This window comes from Neoarius graeffei, chromosome 3, assembly GCF_027579695.1.
Source record: "Neoarius graeffei isolate fNeoGra1 chromosome 3, fNeoGra1.pri, whole genome shotgun sequence".
NCBI lineage: Eukaryota > Metazoa > Chordata > Actinopteri > Siluriformes > Ariidae > Neoarius > Neoarius graeffei.
This window is the reverse complement of record NC_083571.1, coordinates 43126463-43148855: the sequence shown is the minus strand read 5'-3', so window position 1 is coordinate 43148855 and position 22393 is coordinate 43126463. Positions and strand designations below refer to the sequence as shown.

Genomic DNA, 22393 nt, shown 5'->3' with positions numbered 1-22393 from the left:
ATCTTTACCAACCTGGAAGATACCTTGCTTGTATTTATGATAATAGTTGGTATATAGGAAACATCATGCAAAGGAATGATGATTAACAGGATGTTTATGTTAGCTTTATGAAAGAACACAGAGGAAACAAATTTTCTTGGCCTCCAGAAAACCAAAAGGACGAGTGCTGGGTGCCATTCCAGCATATTATGTGCCCCATAGAAGCACCACTGATAGCTGACGCTAGTGGCAGGCGATACAAGCTTCCTGAAACAGACTTAAAAAAGTTAAAGATATTTTCCCGAAATTCAAAAGTTGAAAACTACTGTGAAATTCTTGGAAAAATCTTCCCATTAGACACATGATATACATATGCATGTATATATAATACATATATAGGTATATAGATAGGTATAAAGATAGATAGATAGATAGATAGATAGATAGATAGATAGATAGATAGATAGATAGATCAGTGCTTTGGATATGGATTTGAAGCTGAAGAATTTTAAGTACTGTCAGAGGTGGAAAGAGTACTAAAATATTATACTCAAGTACAAGTACTGTTACTCTGATGAAATTTTACTTAAGTACAAGTAAAGTTACCAGACAAAAAATCTACTCAAGTAAAAGTAAAAAGTAGATCATTTAAAATGTACTTTGAGTAAAAGTAAAACGTTACTTTTAACAATGGGTTTTTTCTGCCTCCATTGTGTTGTGCAAAAATGAAAAAGAAGAGGAAACAAGGATATATGTACATCTCAACCCAGATGTTTTATTTAAAGGAAGTGTATCAAATTAAATGCTTAGGATAATGCTGCATTAAAACTGAGACAAACAAAAAAGGTCAATACACACAGTCATGTCGTTTACATCGCCCTGACCACACACAAAGCATTGTACACGAAATATGAAAGTGAAATGTTGCACCGAAATCTCGTAGCTTGCCTGTGTGCACTGTGTGTTATTGAACAATTCAATTCAAACATTATTTGTTTTGCTTAGTATTCCTTTCTGGCCTGTTGGATGTAGAATGGTAGGAGGACTGATCACGTCAGGTTGGCGAGCTAACTTGCTTGCATGATTAGCCAACCAAATAACAGACTAGTTACCGTTATGTTACAGTACCAACAGGTTGCTACTTCAACATTAGCAATGCCATCCACTATTTTTGGAATATAACCAGCCTATTGTCGGTTTTACTATGGAAAGGAAACATTATGATCAGAGGCGCAGATACGTTTTTTGAACTGGGGGGGACAAAAAAATGGGGGGGACAAAAAAATGGGGGGGACAAAGCTGCCAGCAAACCAACCCCAACCCCGATATGCCTGTCAAACTTGTTGTGGGTAACCATAGCAACCAAGCAGGCAATCTTTTTCTCCTCTATTTTCCATTCGGCAAGTGTCTCATGCAATGCGTCTTCTAAATTGTCCGCTGAATGTGTCTCTGGCATGAAACTCGTCTGCAGGCATTTGGACTGCATTGCCCACTCTCGGTCCACATAATGTACGGTAGCTGACATATAGGGCATCATGTTGCAGCTGGACCACATATCCGTTATCAAGGCCAAATATTCCACATCACCTAGCACTTTTTTTTCTTAACGTGCCAAAGCCTCAGATGAGTATCTAATACTTTTAATAATAATAAGAAGAAGAATAATATATTTAATAATGTGGTATTAAAATCCCCCCCCGCCCACGATATGATCGTCCATCACGATGTTTGCGTAAACATCGTTGATGCCAATTAAGGGGACATCGCACAGCCCTATTTCACGCACTCCATCAAGAAAAAAGTTAAACATGATGAACACGGGCATACTGTTTTGAGCATACGATTTTTTAAAAAGAAACTAGCTACATCAAAGTCCTTCAATAAACCCATCCTTTAGCGCAAATGAGCTTAACCTAGTTCAAAGCATGACGCTAGCAGTAGCTGCATAAGGCAAAATCACGTGGGCCTTTCGTCAATAACAAGCCACGGCGGGCAAACATTAATAATCAAGCGTCCTTACCTTAAAACGCTGTCTTGACCACAGAACTTCTCAAGTATTTCACTTAAATCCACACGGGTTAACAACACACCCAACACAGCTAGCGAGAAATGTGGATCTGCGCTAGCTTTGTATTGCTATTCCCCTCAGTATGCTTACTCTGTCTGCTGCCTGAACTGTGAACATTTTAGGCTACAATCTTTTCATCAATTTCTTCAGTAGACGCCGTTTTAGACATTTTATTATCCCCATCGAAATATGCTATTATACTAACAGGATTAAAACTCAAATCACACGACACATATTCAAATCACAACTGATTTATTTTACTGTTGGACAGATCATAGCATATCTAGCCTAGCTGCACATAGCCTAGCTGCTGGTAGGCTGATAACTGATAAGTAGCTGATATTCTGAACAGATTGGTGATCCTTACCTTAAAAAAGTCTGTGACTTTAGGCAATGATTCTATCATTACCTGCATCTCTCTTTTTTTTTCCTTTTATGCGCCCCGCTAACATGTGAACGCTTCATCTTTCAAAGCCTCTAAATTTGTGTCTCTGTAGTCTGCAGTCTTTGGCGCGCTTTCGTGTGTGACGTTACATTTTGTTACATTTTATTCTGGTACAGTTGTGGGTGTTCGTTTCGTGAACCACATCCACCATGTCTCTTACAGCAGGCTACTGTGCGCTCATTTATTTCTAACCTTATTTCTATCCGCCCACGATTCCGACAGTTTATTATTTTATTAATATTACAAGGCCCCTGATTGGCTGTGGCCCAGGGGCTTGAGCCCCCCTTAAAGCGCCGGTGCATGTCCGCCATCATCTGTGTGAGACTCGCGCGCGCGACAACTGTCCTTCCCGTGATTCATTTCCAGAACGCATTTCCCCTTCTCCATTTTAGCCTTTTTTTAAATTTTTTATTTATTTTTTTTACTCAGTAACGGTTGTGATGTAAAATGTACCAAAGTACACTACTTAAAAGAAAACATACTTAAGTAAAAGTACACTCTTTAAAAATTACTTGAAAAAGTATAAGTACACAAAAAAGCTACTCAAGTACAGTAACGCGAGTAATGTAATTCGTTACTTTCCACCTCTGAGTACTGTCAAGTACTGTTAAAAACTTTGTATTTCTGCTGTTTTTTGTAATTATACAAAGTAAATCTGATGATGGTTATTAATATTTATTTTATGCTAATTGTAGAATAAAAACCCTTTCTTTTTACCAGGCATATTGTTCCTATAATATCAATTGAATATTGTGATGATGACTGAATTGCTAAATTTATGATGCCATGAAAGAAAAAAATAAGCTCAGTAATCTGTCTTTCAAAGTTGATTCATTATTTTGGGGTGCCAAATATTGTAAATACCAAATTTAAGCTTTACGCTTCCATTCAGAGCTGATATATTGCTTTCTGAATATGCAAATACAGGTTCAAAATTGGTTCGCGCCATGTTACAGTACCCTATTTTGCAAATTTTTTTCACTATGAAGGCATTTGAGCTAGATAAAAAAAATGTTGACATAAATTTGATATATCAATATGCTCTCCACAAAAAAATGATGAAGTGGCTGAGCACTTGCCCACATGGTCAAATCATAAAGAGACTGGAGGCCTATTTTTGACATTCTACGATCATGTTCGATTTTCAAGAGTCAATAATTTAAAAACCCTTCAAGTTATGACCACAATGTTTTACACACATATAACTAGTACCCCAGATATGTGTATTCTACAATATGAAGATTATCCATTGAATCCCTTCTTTAGTACAGCTCTTTGAAATTTTGTAATTTTTTTGTGAGAATGGACAAACTGCCATTTTTGTGATGCTACAGAATGAAAAATTAGCTTTGTATCCCATTTTTGAAATTTACTACTGTATCTGGGGTGCCCAAATAGGGTGTATTCCAAATTTGAGCTTTATATCTGCATTTTTAGCTGAGATAATGCCTTTTAAAAATGAAAAAAAGCTCAAAATGCATTTGCGAGTGTAAAATAGGATTGTGGGTACCCTGATTAAAAAAATGATATCTAAAAAACTACTTGGAATTAAGCAGAAATATTTTGCATGTGTTCATCAGACATATGTGGGTACTTGTAAAAAAAAAATAATGAGAATCCGAGTTGGTGACCCGGGAAGATTTTGGAAAATCTGATGATTTCACACGGAATGACCCAATAAACTTACTGTAACCAGGTAACAGTAAGTAGACACCTCAGAAAAGCATTTAGGACTTTACAATATTGTTTGTGGCACACTTGTGAATTCCATGACCAGTGTCACAGAAGTTTAAAGTAAGGGGTAAAATTTTAGGCAGGTACTAAACTTAGGATGCATGAAATGAACTGGAAAGACCTTTATGAAAAGACTGTGGAAACTGAATCATGAGTTAAAAAAAAAGACGATAATATGACATGCAACATGAACATCTGCATTAAGCTATGCAGCTAGCTAGCAAGTTTAGCTAGCAAAGTCTTCATTTGCTCTTGTTAAAGTATTGAATGTGTAGTGAAAAACAATCTAAACCTCTTCTTCTAATCTCTAATTCTAATCTCTAAATCTCTAGATATCTAAAAATTTAATAACTCTAAAATGATGAATGCTAAAATACTAAGCAGTGCAAATTTCAAATAATTGAAACTAACCATCTTTAAAAAATTATTAAAACAAACATTTTAGTAACATTACTTTTTAACTAATCAAATTTGAACAATTAGATCCAGAGATATCATAATTTAAAGGCAAGTAATTGGGAGGCTGCTTTAGAAGTGTGGCCTGGTAGATCTACATGCATGTATCAGAAAATGGGACCACGGTTTTGTGTATTTACAGAGGTTTCTGCATGAACTGTTCCAACCTTCCCCAACTGGCCATTTTGAAAAAAAAAAAAAATCCTTAAATGCTCCCCTCCACACAGAATTTCAGTTGAATAAATCATACTATATTTGATAACTCTAGGCTACATACTTTAATTCCTAATAAATCCTGAATTCACCAGCATACATTACACCAGAGAACAGAGGTGAACTGCGAAGTAGAAAGTAGAAGTTTTGGTTGATAAAAATATTTGCTGCAGTGTCCAGCTTTGTGGCTCCAAAGGAAGTAGGTTACTCTTCCTTTGGAGTAGGGCAACATCTGATTGGCTGACATTAATTTATGGGTATACAAACTGTCCCAAGTCTCCCCGCTCTCCCCTAATGAAAACATTTTTCCCCTCTCAGCTAAGCCAACCTTTACCCAGGGCTCTACAGTGCGCACATTTCACTCGCATTTGCGAGCGAATTTTTCGGCATGCGAACGACAAAAAAAAAAAACAAAAAAACACGCGCATTCGTGCGAGGGCTTCTTGCGGCCGACAATTTAGGAAAGCACTAAGCACAGACGCGACGAGTTTAACATTCTAAAATGTATCAAACGTTAAACTGCAAAGTATGTAAATCCAGCGCTGGATAGCCTACCTAATATAGTGTAACGAGTAACGGCCTGTATTGTTGTGTGTGTGTGTGTGTATGTGTGTATTCTGCCTGCGCCTTGCTCCCTGTCTGTAGTTGCGTGCATTGCCCCTGTCTTGCACCTGCGGTGGTTCCCATGGTAGCCGGGGGGGGGGGGGGGGGGGAGTGAAAAGGTTACTTTTTTTTTTTGCCGTTCTGCCTCATCTTTCTGTGATTGCCCCTCTTTCCCACGGTTGTATGTTGTGGGTGTGGCATTAGGTGGGAAAAGTGCTTTTTAGGGATTCATCAGATCATTCAACTGAGAGATAACTGAGAGCTGGTTCGGACCGAGCTGAGAAATATATTCGCTATGCAGAGAATAACGGCGTTTTTTAAAAGCAATGATGGTGGAAACAAGAATAATAGAACGGACGAGGAAGAAAGTGTAGTGAAGAAAGCTAGAACGACGGGAGAAGGTACGGGAAAATTATATAATGAGATGGAAAGCACACACCCCAGTGCAAACATTTAGATGGGAACATACAACACAACAGAAAAACAAATAATATACAGTATATACAAATGGTGCATGTCACAACACAGCAGAAAAACAAAGAATATATATACAACTGGGCGTGTTGAGTTGCAGATGTTAATTGCACATTAGTTATAGAAACTCAGTTCAGCTACAAAACTCAGGATATTGCACTGTATTTGGTATTGCATTGTATTGGGTATGGATGTAAAAGTGTAGAAATATAAAATATACAAAAGCTATAAAAACTAAAAAGTTGCTCTGTGAGGTTGCACTGTAATAAGTATTGCACTGTATCAGGTAAGTGTGAGAATATTGTCCTTTTAGGTCCTTGTTGGTGCATTGTTGCACCTGCCAGAAGTGGCATCAGTCAGTGCATGTAATTAGCCTTTTTCACATTACGTCACTTGCAGAAGAACCTCACATCCGTTTTCAGCCTTTTGAATGGAAGAAGAGGCGGCATGCTAATCTGCTGGCTAACAAGTAGCAACCATAGAAAGTCAGTAAACTTCCTCTCCAAAACAAGGCAGATAGGTGACTGGAATGGTCGCTAACAATACGTAATGATAAACAACAATGTGCAATATTATTATCAATCTTATCTGTGAATGACACAGTTTTGTTAACATATGTTGCCGCCGTATACCTCTTCTTCCATTCAAAAGGCTGAAAACGGATATGTGTTCCCCTTTCAAGTGACGTAATGTGAAAAAGGCTAATTGTTCAAGGTGGTTATGGCCTGTGGGGGAAAAAAAAAAACTGTTTTTGAGTCTGTTGGTCCTTGCTTTGATGCACCTGTAACGCCTGCCTGAGGGCAGCAAGTCAAAGAACTCAGAGCCAGGGTGGGAGCTGTCCTTGATGATGTTGTTAGCTCTGCTGAGCTCTGCTCTCTGTTTAGCTACTGTTTGTTCATTCATTCAGTTGTTCGTTATTCATTTTATTCATTCGTTCATTCATTCATTCTCAATTGAATTTTGCGTTTTATGTGTTGGTGTGTCTAAGGTTTGTGCTGCAATAAACCTCTAAAATGAAAACCTACTTGTGCTTGTGCCCCCATTTTTTTCCCTGTGCTCCTAAAATTTTTAACTTAGGAGCACATGTGCTCCTGAAAAAAAAAGTTGGTGTAGAGCCCTGCCTTTACCACCTTGTATATTTACTCACTGTGTGTGTCTCTTTCTCACACACACACACACACACACACACACACACACACACACACAGAGAGAGCCTGGAGCAATGCATCAGGTGAAAAAAGCAAAAGCTCAGGATGGAAATTGGAGTAATAATTTGTAATAATCAATAAATTAAATAAATAATTGATCAAGGAATGATGTCATATGGGATATGGGGAGTGCAAATAATGGACCAGCCTTAACAAGCAAGATTTCAAATGTTTTACAGCAGTTTTTGAAATAAATTAGTCCATTGTCCTGTCTGACCACCCAACACCAGAAAACGTGACAACCTCAGGAAGGAACATAGCTCCACCACCCCAGTGAGTCACAAAGCCTCTTCTCTTCAGCAATTCCTTAAGCTCAATGTATTGTTAAACATCTCAGAGTAGAGCTGTGCAATATATCGTATTTTTATCACGATATCGATATTGATGTCAAACGATATCAAAATTCATAATATCGATATGAAATGATTTTTTGTCATTTGTAAGGTAAAACAACCCTTCTGTCCCCTAAGGCACACCGTAGCCTTGTATACGTCATCCATTCTACTCCCGCGATATCTCCGCAACAGTAAAAAATCAGTTCTTCTGTTTTCATACGTGTTGGGTGATTTGATATATTGATTTGTTAATATGTTGTTTGATTTGCTTGCTAATAGTTATAATAATACAATTAACATATATTTATGTCATATTTTTGGATGTGGGACTGGGTAATGTAAAAATGACATCTACGGAAGAAAACAAGCACAACAATATTAGCACATATCCAGCTTGCTAGCTGTGTTAGATGTGTTAAACCGTGTGGATTTAAGTGGAATAATTGCGAGTCGTCCTGTGGTCAAGGCAGCGTTTTAAGGTAAGGCAATTTGGTTATTAATGTTGCCCGCCGCGGCATGTTTACTTGGGTTCATTTGATTTTGACTTGTGCATCTGCAGCTAGCATCATGCTTTGAAGTAGGTTCTGCTAAGGACGGGTTTATTGCGCGATGTAGACGGACTCAGATGTAATTACATTGTTTTTAAAATTCCGTGCGCTTAAAACGGTGTCCCCCTGCTAATCATGTAGCGCTAATCATGTGTTGCTTTTACTTTTCGAGTGAAATATCTCTGCAAATGGTATTTCAATGCTGACATGCCAAAAAGATAGCGGAGTCCACATTTGGAAGATGAAGGAAGAGAAGCCTGATGCTTGAAAATAGATCGCTTAATCCACAACGCATATCTGTATTTGAGACATAACCTGCAACTAGTGGGGATGTTTTGGAATGACTGTGCATAGGGTGTTTTTGGCCACAGAACACTAACCCACAGTAGTAGGAGGACTACTGGGTTCATGGATTTTGTCTGTTGACTGAGCGACGCATGGTATTTGCCTTGTGCCATTTCACGTAGCATCTAGCCGCAGTGCCACCTACACTTTCAGGGAATGTTTACATGCCGCTGAGCTATTTTCATGTATGTTAATTCTTAAGGACTTGTCTCTATATTGTGCGTGTTCACACACAGACTGGCCATCGGGAGTAGCGGGAGTTTTCCCGGTGGTTCAGCGTGGGCCGGCGGAGAAAAAAAAAACAAAACAGTTGCGCGCTGGCCTTTAATATGATAAGCAATGTTAACAGTTTCTTTAAGAAACTGTTAACATTGCTTATTACAGTTGCGCGCTGGCCTTTAATATGATAACCAATGTTAACAGTTTCTTAAAGAAACTGTTAACATTGCTTATCATATTAAAGGCCAGCACGCAACTGTTTTTTTTTTTTTTTTTTTTTCTCCGCCGGCCCACACTGAACCACCGGGAAAACTCCCGCTACTCCCAATGGCCAGTCCGTGTGTGTGCATGTTTAATGTTGGTGTCTTAACAACACACAAGCTTACGTTGTAGTGTGTGTGTGTGTGTGTGTGTGTGTGTGTGTGTGAGAGAGAGAGAGATTTTATCCTTGGCTGGCTACGAGCCAGTGTGGACGTTACGCAGTAATCACTGGTAATACCAGCGCTGGCTCCATCCTCTGTGATCGGAAATGTTGAGTGAGGAGAACGTGAGCCTTGTGCAGGTGATAGGACCTATGCAAAGTACGCGCTTGCACAGTAAATAGTTTAAGTAAAAGGCGTTTCAGGGTACAACGGGAAGGGTTGACAGGTAGCCTATGAGGCCTGTACTATAAAAATGTGGGCCGGTGCCTCGGGTGTTGATGATCGGGGCTTTAAAAAAAAGGTGTATAAATATCATTTTAAAAATCGCGATATCGATATTTACTGAAAAAATCGTGATATTGATTTTTTCCAATATCGAGCAGCCCTATCTCAGAGTCTTCCTATGTACTTTCTGCCCTATTAGACTCCAGTGCAGAGGGCAACTTTATTGACCATGAGGTCGTTCAAAGGCTCGAGTTACCCACAGAAGAACTCCAATGACCCGTAAGTCTTAAGGCAATTGATGGCAGACCTATTGGGGAGGGGCTTGTCACTAGTCGCACTGCACCTCTGGAGATTCAGGTTGGGGCCCTGCATAAGGAACACATTTCACTGTTTGTCACCTGCACTTCTAACCTAGCCATTGTTCTGGGGTTCCCCTGGCTACAGCACCATGATCCTGTCCTCTCCTGGCAGCAGAGGGATATTCTAAGGCGGTCTCCATCCTGCCATCAGTACTGTCTGCAACTGCCCCAACTTGCTCTAATTTCCACCTCTGTGGAGAGTCCTTCACCCAGGGTCCAACCAAGCCATTGTTCTGGGGTTCCCCTGGCTACAGCACCATGATCCTGTCATCTTCTGGCAGCAGAGGGATATTCTAAGGCAGTCTCCATCCTGCCATCAGTACTGTCTGCAACTGCCCCAACTTGCCCTAATTTCCACCTCTGTGGAGAGTCCTTCACCCAGGGGCATTGAACATGTTCCAGCCTAAACTACACCCCGTGGCATTTTTCTCTAAGAAACTTACACCAGCTGAGCAGAACTATGGTATAAGTAACTGAGAACTTCTCACTATTAAACTGGCCCTAGAGGAATGAAGGCACTGGCTTGAGGGGGCCACACATCCATTTGTCATTCTCACTGATCAGAAGAACCTGGAATACCTCAAGACAGCTAAGTGGTTGAACCCATGTCAGGTACATTGGGCACTCTTCACCTGCTTCCAATTTACCATCTTGGACCATCCTGGCTCCAGAAACATGAAAGCTGATGCACTATCCAGAATCCATGCCCCCACAGCCCTCAAGAGTCCACACCTATCCTGCCACCCAAGTGTTTTGTTAATGCACTCTCATGGGAAATTAACAAGGAACTGACAAGCCCAACTTCACAACCCTCCAGAAGCTTGTTCACCCAGTCTCATGTTCATCCCACTACAATTCCAGGGTTGCCTCATTACCTGGATGCACTCACTCATCTCCTGCCATGGGACACCCCAATAGCCAATACACTTACCAACTCATCAGGATAAAGTATTGGTGGGAAAACATGATATCCAACATAAAATCAGTTCATCCCCTCCTGTTCCACCTGTGCTCAAGCCAAGGTGCCCCAGGCTCCACCCGTGGGTAAGTACATGCCACTGCCCACACCCCAGAGACCCTGGTCCCATCTGACTATAGACTTCATCACCAATCTACCCAAATCACAAGATCACATTGTAATCATGGTAGTCATTGATCAATTCTCCAGAGCTCTGAAACTCATTCCCTTGCCTGGCCTACCCACAGCCTTCAAAACAGCAGAGTTCATTTTCTCCCATGTCTTCAGGTACTATGGAATCCCCTGAAGATATAATGAGTGACCAGGGACCCCAATTCACATCCAGATTATGGGCAAAATTCATGAATAAACTAGGGGCATTGGTGAGTCTAACTTTGGGGAATCACCCGCAGTCCAATGGCCAAGTGGAACATGCAAATCAGGAAATAGGGTGCTTCCTAAGGGTGTTCTGTCTACAAAACCCCAAGGACTGGTCACAGTCTCTTCCCTGGGCAGAATATGCCCAAAACTCTCTCAAACACTCAGCCACACAACTCAGCCCATTCCAATGCATCCTTGGGTACTAGCCACTATTATTCCCATGGGACGACTCACCCACACACATACTCGCAGTAGATTCATGGTTTCAAAGAAGTGAGCAGGTGTGAGAGAGCGTCCATCAGTGACTAGAGCAAGTGTCCAGGATATATAAGCTCTTTGCCAACAAGCACAGAGGGGAGATACCTGTGTATGCACTGGGAGACAGAGTCTGGGTGTCCACCAAGGACCTACAGGACCCCAACGCATGTCAAAAACTCAGTGCCAGGTACAGCGGCCCCTTCAAGGTCCTTCGCCAAATCAAGGAGGTCGCTTACAGATTGGAACTCCCATAAGACTGCTGCCAATCACTCGCATTCCAACGTACCATGTCTTAAAGCTCATAGGCAACAGTTTTAATTGTATGCACATTTGAAACTTTCTATGTTAAAAAACCCTCTGTAGTTTTCTTCTGGTCCCAAGAAGTATTGTTAATAAGTAATAATTAAAATAAGTTAGTGCGGATCGTGGCAAATTTCTGTCGGCTATTTCCGTGACTACTCGGCGCGTGATGTCTCATCTCATCTCATCTCATTATCTCTAGCCACTTTATCCTTCTACAGGGTCGCAGGCAAGCTGGAGCCTATCCCAGCTGACTACGGGCGAAAGGCGGGGTACACCCTGGACAAGTCGCCAGGTCATCACAGGGCTGACACATAGACACAGACAACCATTCACACTCACATTCACACCTACGGTCAATTTAGAGTCACCAGTTAACCTAACCTGCATGTCTTTGGACTGTGGGGGAAACCGGAGCACCCGGAGGAAACCCACACGGACACGGGGAGAACATGCAAACTCCACACAGAAAGGCCCTCGCCGGCCCCGGGGCTCGAACACAGGACCTTCTTGCTGTGAGGCGACAGCGCTAACCACTACACCACCGTGCCGCCCCGCGCGTGATGTCATTTAAGCCAAACAAACTGCTTGAGTTGAGTTCACTTCCGTGTATTTTCATTGCCGTTCGGCTTGATTACAGACGTACGTTCGGGAATTTAAAAAACAAAAAACAAAACATGCCTTATTGTTGTGCAGTGAACTGTAACAACGGGACCGGTTCAGGAAGAAGTTTTTACCATTTTCCAAAAGAGGAGAAGAGGCAGAGAGAGTGGATTATGTGTGTGAAGCAAGAGGGTTGACAGCTGGCTAAATATGCCGCTCTGTGCTCCGATCACGCCGAGGAGGGAGCATTGATTAATTTTTGAAGAATCCCCATCTGTTGGAGAGTTTAGGTGTCAGTGTTGGACAGAGAAGGCTCAAACCTGACACTGTTCGAACAAAATTCAAGCACAAAAGCAAGCAGTCAAAGAAGAAATGGACCAACAATGCTCAAGCAAAAAAGAGAAGATTGGAGATAAACATTTTTACCTTTGCTTGCAATTTTTCAAGTGAAAAATCCTGAGGGATCCTGTACAATCATTGTGTAAAGGAGACAAAAGGGATAGTTTGTCATGGTTACCTGCCAGTATGCTAACATGCTATTGACTAACATGATAAATGTCTGTGTGTATGTATGTACGAACGCAAGTGTTCCTAATGAAGTGGCCACTAAGCTGAAGTTAGTCACGGCTAAAATGATACCTGTGGGCATGCTAACATGCTAATGGTTCACATGCCATTTGCATGCTAAATGTATGTGCGTGTTTATACAGACACACATGTTCCTAATAATGTGGCCATTAAGTTGAAGTTGATTAATCACAGCTAACATGCTAACTGCTAGCCTGCTAACATGACAATGGCTGACATGCTCAGTGTATGTCTATGCATGGTTTTACACAAGTGGTCCTAATAAAGTGGCCACTAAGTTGAAGTTGATTTGCAATGGCTACCTGTTAGCATGCTATTGACTAACATGATTAATGTCTATGTGTATGTTTAGAGTAGGCTATAAATAGTATAAAGCTTGTATTAAAATGAGCAATATAAACGAATCCACGTTCTATTATAGGGATTATGTGTGTGTGCCCCTGTGTGCATCAGTGGGGAACCCCATTAAATGTCCTGGTATATGTTATTATTGAATTGTTGAAAATTAGTCCTGTATGTATCTCTCCAGCAAAAAAAAAAAAAAGTATTGAGGTATTTCACCTGACGTCACAGGGTCACGTGACGCCCCGGTGTCCACCATTTTGGACGGCAAGCTAGCTAATGTCAACAACAGTAGCTAGTATGTTACTGTAGCAATATTTATGTTCATTCATTTGGATGACTGTTAAAACCTTTCAGTCTCAAGTTTTTCCTTTACTGGATTTACTAGTTTACTGAGCTAGCGCGCGATGGCTCCCGGCTCGGCCGGCGAGCGCGCGATGGCTCCCGGCTCGGCCGGCGAGCGCGCGATGGCTCCCGGCTCGGCCGGCGAGCGCGCGATGGCTCCCGGCTCGGCCGGCGAGCGCGCGATGGCTCCCGGCTCGGCCGGAGAGCGCGCGATGGCTCCCGGCTCGGCCGAGTGCGCTAGCTCAGTAAACTAGTAAATCCAGTAAAGGAAAAACTTGAGACTGAAAGGTTTTAACAGTCATCCAAATGACTGAACGTAAACATTGCTACAGTAACATACCAGCTACGATGTTGTTGACATTGGCTAGTGCTAACAGCTAGTTGCTAATACACTGCTACAACTACACCGACCCTAATAATACAGTTCTTAGTCATTGCCTGGTAACAGCAAATTTATAACGGGCCATGTCTCAACAGACTAAGAAGTTATTTCAATGACATTTAATAACATTTTGTTTATCCTGAGGACCGAAAGTAAATGAAAATGTGAACAAACCTTAGCTGTAATCAGATGGCTACCACCAGCTCCAGGGACGACCCGCTGATGTAGGCATGTTACCCAGCCTGACACAAAATATTTGTAGGCATCCAAACTTGTATACGCTTTCAGATCAATACCTGTGTATGGCGATGGGTTTTTAACGACATAGGTATACAGATCATGTGGGCCGAAGTCAGGTAAAGACGAGGGCTTTGTGTACTTCCGTACGTCAGTGAACAATCCTGGTGGAAGCAGGTAAACGTCGTTCTCTAAGCCTGCTAACCTCAATTTTTGCAAATACCTCTCCCTCTGCTCGCCCTGTAAATGCCCTACATCACTGGATAGTGAAGGTGTTTTCTGCATCTCGCTCCTTTTTCTTTTATGTTTTTCGTTTGTCGCCTTCCTCGCATTCAAACTGATTCGAGCCGTGCCGTCCAAAATGGCAGCATCACATGACTTGGTCACGTGAGTGAAATACCTCAATATTTAGAAAGTGGTTAAATAAATGAACCTCCTAAACGCGTGCTCGGTTTGCAAGTAAACACAGAGCTGCTCCAGGTCTGTTTGGCTTAAATGACATCACCATGACTGCCAGCCCTGTGATGATCTGGCGACTTGTCCAGGGTGTACCCCGCCTTTCGCCTGTAGTCAGCTGGGATAGGCTCCAGCTTGCCTGCGACCCTGTAGAACAGGATAAAGCGGCTAGAGATAATGAGATGAGATGAGACGATGACTGCCCCCTGGTGGTGAAAGTGTGCATAAGTGAGATGTAAACAAACCTTCGGAAATTGTGCAAAACAGTATATTTTAAGCATTTTATTCAATTTTAGGGTGCAAATTAGACACCAGGAAGAATGAATTCGCTTTTTGGGTCATTCTTCTAGACAATAAAATTGATGTTCTACATTTCACCTCCGACCGTTGCCTATGACCTTTAAGCCTGCCATTCCTGGACCTCTCGCCACAAATATACATCCTCCATGGAATCCCCCTTTACCTCTAGAACTGGAAGGACAGCCGGTGTACCAGGTACACAAAATTTTATATATATAGAACATTTACACACACACACACACATACATACATACATGCATATATATATACGTGTGTGTGTGTGTGTGTTTCCCCTTTGCATGTCATGAGCAGGGCTCTGTAGATTTCTAATTACAGTCATAACTTTTATTAAGGGGTTTAGAGGAAATCGTGCAAATTGCTGTGTACTTCTGTATTACTTGTAAACCTGCAGAAAAGACAAATTGGGTGGTATGAAAAATGTTCATTTGAAAATTGTAGAAATAGTTATATTTCAGGACAGCAAGTGCTGAAAATTTAAAGCAACACTGCTACAGGTTTGCACAGTTAAAAATGTATACAATTATGCTTACACTCTCAGAAAATAAAGTATGTTATTGTACCTTTAGGGGTACAATGGCTTGTCACTGGGGCAGTAGCCTCTAAGGTACTTATTTGTACCCTTTACTGCTTGGCAACATATATGGACCTTTTTGGCCTGACAAAGATGCATACATTGAGGTCCAGTAATGAGTCATGGGGGGTACATTCGTGTAGATTGTACCTTGGGGGAAAAGAACTGGACTCCTACTGTCCCCTTATTTCTTACAGTGTACCTGTATAATTGCTCAGTGGGAGAATGTCTGTCATTAACCTGAGCTGGCTTGTAGTCAATTCATCAATGTGTCCAGTAAAATGACACACACACACACACACACACACACACTAGGATGGATTCTCATCTCATCTCATCTCATTATCTCTAGCCGCTTTATCCTTCTACAGGGTCGCAGGCGAGCTGGAGCCTATCCCAGCTGACTACGGGCGAAAGGCGGGGTACACCCTGGACAAGTCGCCAGGTCATCACAGGGCTGACACATAGACACAGACAACCATTCACACCTACGGTCAATTTAGAGTCACCAGTTAACCTAACCTGCATGTCTTTGGACTGTGGGGGAAACCGGAGCACCCGGAGGAAACCCACGCGGACACGGGGAGAACATGCAAACTCCACACAGAAAGGCCCTCGCCGGCCACGGGGCTTGAACCCAGGACCTTCTTGCTGTGAGGTGACAGCGCTAACCACTACACCACCGTGCCGCCCAGGATGGATTCTCATTAAAAAAAAAAGTGCTCATCAGAAAAAAAAAAACATGTGCTTAACAGAATTTAGTTCATGGAGCAAAGCAATATTATATCAAGAATTAAGTCTAAAGATATGTAGACCCATTCCACAAATATGAACACAAGCCAGAAAGAGCTTTCCTCTGACCCCTGCAATCAATCTGGCTAACAACACCAATCAGTGTGAGTGGGACTTTATGATGAATCATATTTAAGACCTACCTTTTCCTGAGCATTTTTTTTGAAAGTGCACATCCAGTACATCGCCTCCTCAGACATGTCCTTGAGTTTTTTTTTTTGTTTTTTTTTTTCCTCAGATCTTAGTACAACACACTAGGGCTAGCAGAAATCACAGAGAATTAACGTTTGTTATTTGATGCACAGTTTGCTGGTTGCCCCCCCCGCGCGCGCTTAACCTCAGTGCATTCAGAAAATGAAGGTATACCAATGTGGCAGCACTATCCAGATGGGTTCAGACAGGCAAAGAAAAAATGCTTTCTGAAGTTAATTAACCTTGCTTTTTTGCCTACTGCTTCCCTACCTTCCCTATTCTGTGCTTATTACTTTTCAATGGATCCACACAATGACACTGGTAATTACCAGGCTGGTCTTGGCAAGTTGGTTCATTCTTGCAAGGAGAGGAGCTGCATTCGTCAATATCCACCTCGCATACAGGTCCTTTGAGAGGGGAAACAGACAGCAGGAAAAAATAAACTAAAGACTAAATGCACAAATGGGATGACTTGTCATTACCATCCTCCTTTCATACAAAATATAAGGACACATGGGAGTGGAAAAAAAAACACTCACAAAAATGTTGATTTAATTAATTATTTGAAATTCCAGAAAAAAATCCTACAAACAAACTTTTAGCAAATAATGTTTGTGCTAGGGGCGGCACGGTGGTGTAGTGGTTAGCGCTGTCGCCTCACAGCAAGAAGGTCTGGGTTCGAGCCCTGTGGCTGGCGAGGGTCTTTCTGTGCGGAGTTTGCATGTTCTCCCCGTGTCCGCGTGGGTTTCCTCCGGGTGCTCCGGTTTCCCCCACAGTCCAAAGGCATGCAGGTTAGGTTAACTGGTGACTCTAAATTGACCGTAGGTGTGAATGTGAGTGTGAATGGTTGTCTGTGTCTATGTGTCAGCCCTGTGATTGACCTGGCAACTTGTCCAGGGTGTGCCCCGCCTTTCGCCCGTAGTCGGCTGGGATGGGCTCCAGCTTGCCTGCGACCCTGTAGAAGGATAAAGCGGCTAGAGATGATGAAATGAGATGTTTGTGGTAAAATATTTTCCAATAAATGGCATTGCCTAAAATACACTGATGTTTTTTTATATTATTTATTTATTTTTAAGAACAGACTGATAATTAAATGAAAATCCTGTGTTACTGCTAATCACATTTAGCAAATACTGTATGTAGTTTACATGATTGTTCAACACATACCAGAGAAGCCAAAAGGGCAAATGCATATGAAGCCACTGGCAAGATCCAGACACGTGCCTTCGTGCAGACATGGAGATGACAGGCATTTGCTGATGTCAATTTCACATAAAGGACCTGAGGAAGATGCAGAGAAGGAGAAATGCAAGAGTCTGAGTATTGAGAAAATAACATGCCTACCAATTATATATCAAAAGCTTGTATAGTATGTGGATTGAGAAAAAAGGAAAACAACACAAAATCCTTTTAAAAGTTTTTAGTCCTGCACCTGATTGAGCAAAATGTAACATTCTGTTGAGCAGGTGTGTACTGAAATATGGATAAGCCAGTTTCTTTCGAAATTTGAAAGAACATAAAATGAGAAGAATGACATAAAAAAAGAATGTGCCTCTATGTGAACAGCAGCAGTCTTTGTCTCTTCAAAAATTTTAAAGTGAAGTATAAGGTAAAGAAATAAAAACAAGTATTTATGTGAACTCATATTATGTACAATTACCTGTGGCTCTATCTGGGCAGACACAACTGAAGGAGTTGAGTTTGTCTAGGCAGGATGCACCATTTTTACAGGGCTGACTTAGACACTCATTTACTTCAATCTCACAGTTATTACCTGGGGGAAAAGGAGGAACGCTTCACTTTATTAAATAAGTGCCGACTGTGGACTAGGTCTACAATAAATAATTGTTATAATTAAAGTAGTTGTTAATCAAGTAATCTAATCATTCTCAATAAACCAATGGTAATAGCCACTTAAGTTACAAATAAAAAAAAATACAAGAAGCTTAAAATTCAAAGGAATGAGGGCCTGTAATTATATGACTATGATGCTGAATGTAATATGAGGCTAACTCCAACAGGTTGGTCCATTTCACCAAGCAAGAACATCCATCCATCCATTATCTCTATCGCTTATCTGTCAGTGTTGTAGGGGGAGCTGGAGCCAATCCCAGATGACTTTAGGCAAAAGGCAGGGTACACCCTAGGCAGGTTGCCCATCTATCTCAGGGCTAATGCAGAGATGAACAATTTAGAGTTGCCAGTTGACCTAATCTCTGTATCTTTGGACTATGGGAGGAAACAAGAGCAACCACAGGAAACCCATGCAGACACAGGGAGAACACACAAACTCCACACAGAAAGGCCCAAGTCAATTGCAAAGTTCAGACCCAGTACCTTTTTGTTGTGAGGTGACAGTGCTAACCACCCCCAGGTAGGGGCAATGGTTTTAAATTGAACAATCTCAATGTCAATGAAGTATCATCAATGTACAGTTACTTCTTGTCCAACTGATGCACTGGTTACATTTATGCAGAGATTAGTCTTACAACGTATTAAAATGCTTGCCTAGTTTTAAGGCAAAACAAATCTTAAGGTCTAAGTCAAGGAAGGTAAATGGGAGATTTCACATTACAGACATGGGGAAAAGCATAAAACACACATACACGGGGGTGGGGTGGGGTGCTCATCTTTATATGTGAGGGTACCAATAAATCCAGGTGCACAGAAACAGTGGTAAGTAGCAATGCCATCTTTGCAGATGCTAATTGTTCCACAAGGCTTACTGGCACAGTCATCAATGTTGAGCTCACAAAATTGTCCAGTTAACCCTGAAAGAAAAGAAAAGAAAAAAAAGAGATCTCGATCTTATAGGACATTCTGGATGCGAGTACCTGACCATGCATATGAATAACGTAGCAAGAGGTTCAAGGTGGTTTAAAAGGATAGGTTCTCATCAAAGCACATACTCCAGGACACAATGGATTGATGAAAGCCTGGACATTTAAATTATTCTTGATATTTAAGGTAAAGTGTCATTAAATTAATAGTTGAGGCAAAAAAAAAATCCATGTGTCAATAATGATTCAGTTCCTGTTTAGATAACTTTATATGCAGTATCAATCTAATGACCTACATCATGTTTTTCAAAGCTCAATTAATTTTACATTAACCTATCGCACAGATTAAGAGTAGTTCTGATATGCAAATGGCTGGCTGGCAGTGTGTCGTGACAGACTGTGACAAAAGTGACAGTAACTATTTGTGGCAGATGCATTTATAAGGCAACCGATTACATTTCCTCAGGGAAATCCACATATGTTGATCCATAGCAGCACAATCCCTTGAAACAGTGTCTCATGGGAGTTTCAACACAGTTGCTCCATGCAGCCACGAAGGCACACACTTGAAACTGCCTCTTGGCTCTTCACATGTGGAAGTTTCTCAAACAGGACATTGACAGGACATCAGTTTTCTAACCACGGTGGAGCAATCACTTACTTTGTATCTTGTGTAAGTCAGGGCCAAAGCACTAGGCTTAAAAGAAGACTGCTCTAAAAATGCTAATAAATAATGACAGACTGTGGGTAGTATTTATCCTTATCAATCTGAATGCTAACTAGACCCTAAAAGCTTTTACCCATTTGAGTTGCATTAGCATTTACAGGTGATATTTGCTTTTTGAGCTTGCAATTTCAGTAGTTCTCCCATCACTTTTGTATCCTCAGCTGTTGGACACATTCCATTACTGATACTTTATGCATTTACCTACATTGAGCCAAAAAGCATCATCAAACTGATGAATGAGGCACAAGACTATTAAACTGCTGTGCAAGGGAAATGTTTAGGGTGCAAGAGTACATTTATTTTTAAGCAAATAATTCTCTGTTACACTCTGCTGTGTTTCTCAAATGAGATTTTAACTTCAGCACAAGTCTGGTGGTTCTCTATGGGATAAACAAATTGTATTAACAGAGAATAAATGAGAGTTGTGAACAGCTATGAAAGCTGCAGTGGTCAAAAACAGTGTTTGCAAGGAGAATTCCAGAAGTATTGAATATTAAAGGACGATAAATTAAATTGTCTAAGTAAATACAAGTAATAGAAGTCCATCATTTAAATTATACAGCACTGTTGAGTACTCAATTCTGATTTCTTAGAAGTTGCTAATCAATTTTATGTAATGGCACAGCTCTCTGACAGTGTATTAGGGCCATTATGGGCTAAACCCCCCCCCCAAAAAAAACCCAGTGTTTCTCAACCATTGTGCCGCGGCCCATTAGTGGGCCGCAAAGCACCATCTAGTGGGCCGCAATTTTTTTTCCCAAGTTGAAACTAATTTTTACTCGCTGTAGTGTACAATTGCTGGATTGCATCCAACGTCACATCCACCTCATTAAGCTACTGTATGGTCACACTACAATTCGCGATGCCTTCCAATGGGTTATCGATGAAAATTAGGCATTTTGGTGGCGATGCTTGACAATATACACATGAGCTAAAAGTTGTGGTCACACAGCAGGTGAACAGTTGACTGTCACACCTTCGCACACTTGAGTCTGGCGCAGCTTGAGTGGCTGCCCTCGCTCACAGAGCATGTTGTGCACACTCTTGGGACCCGGTCGTTATGGGAAACACCTGATACTGACTTGAATGCAATCAGCATGTGCAGATATGGATGCTGTTTTCACAGAGACTTTGTAAAGTATTATCATTATCATGTTTGTTTCTAGCCATGTTTATAATGCTATTTAAATACTCTGCTTTATGATTCTGCTTTGCTTTCATTTGTGTTTTGTTTTTGTAAATACCATGCCTGCTAATAAACACTCTACCTGCACTTAGATCTGTCTACTGCCGTCTATCTTGTGTTCTGATCCCCAGACCTTTAACCCAGCCACGTATAAAAAGTTGTATGCCTCCATGCTCTTCCAGGTTTTCATCTGTTTGTCCCTGTAGAATGTCTGCAGTACCAGGTAGTTTGAGATGTTGGGGAACTCAACAGAGAGATCATTTTCCAACTCAGGAAAAATCCTTCTTTGTTAATATGTAAGGATCTGTCCCATTGAGTGGTTTCTATGTCCACTTCTTTTGAGTGTACTTCTTGGCTTTAATAACTTATTTGTTTGTTGTACACAAACATGGCAATAAGTTATTGTGTTAATCACCCAGACTCCATTTTTGGATCATTAATCCCTTTTGACTGAGAATGCCTTGCATGCATGGTTTTATGTTGGCTTCTGGCACATCCATACGGTTTTAAATACAATACCTACAATTAAAAACAGTTTGTTTTTATTGCATGTATTTAATTCTTGGGCTCCCATCTGTAACAGGGAGTGATGTTGCATTCCGTTAATACACTTGACAAATTAGATTAGATTAGATTAGATTAGATTAGATTAGATTAGATTAGATTAGATTAGATAAAACTTTTATTGATCTCTTTGGGAAGGTTCCCTCAGGGAAATTAAGATTCCAGCAGCATCATTACAGATAAACAGAGAAAAGAAATAGAGAAAACTTCAAGATAAATTAAAATAAATTAAGTATTTACATATACAAATATAAAAAGAATAAGATATGGGGAAGAGAGGAAGGGGAGAGAGGAGGGGGAAAGGGGGTAGAAGTGGGGCAGCAGGAGAGATATTGCACTTTATATTGCACATTATATTGCACATTGCCTGGTATTGCTTATTGTTAGGCTAGGCTACTGATCCTTCCCATCCTCTGTTCTCCTGTTACCCCTCCTCCCCCCCAGAGAGGAGTTGTACAGTCTGATGTCATGAGGGACAAAGGAGTTTTTGAGTCTGTTCATCTTGCACTTGGGAAGGAACATTCTGTCACTGAACAGGCTCCTCTGGTTGCTGATGATGGTGTGCAGAGGGTGACTGGCATCGTCCATGATGTTCAATAGTTTGTCCATAGACAACTTCTCTGCCACCGTCAACAATTATTAGATTCTAATAGAATAGATGAGCTGAAATAATTGGGGATCTTTTTTTTTTAATGGGCCCCAGCTTGTTACAAGTATGAAGAGGTGGGTCTTAAAGTAGAAAAGCCTGAGAACCCCTGGTCTAGAGGTCTGGAGTGC

At 41.1% G+C, this 22393-nt stretch overlaps 1 protein-coding gene across 1 annotated transcript in view; it reads right to left on the bottom strand.

Moving 5' to 3' along the window:
* eys (eyes shut homolog) overlaps positions 1-22393 on the bottom strand; it is an 877903-nt gene that overhangs the window by 621472 nt on the left and 234038 nt on the right. Inside the window, 6 exon segments of the mRNA XM_060915649.1 lie at positions 16653-16766; positions 17527-17640; positions 18020-18133; positions 19008-19153; positions 19599-19674; positions 19677-19795. Coding sequence (XP_060771632.1) covers positions 16653-16766; positions 17527-17640; positions 18020-18133; positions 19008-19153; positions 19599-19674; positions 19677-19795 — 683 coding nt within the window.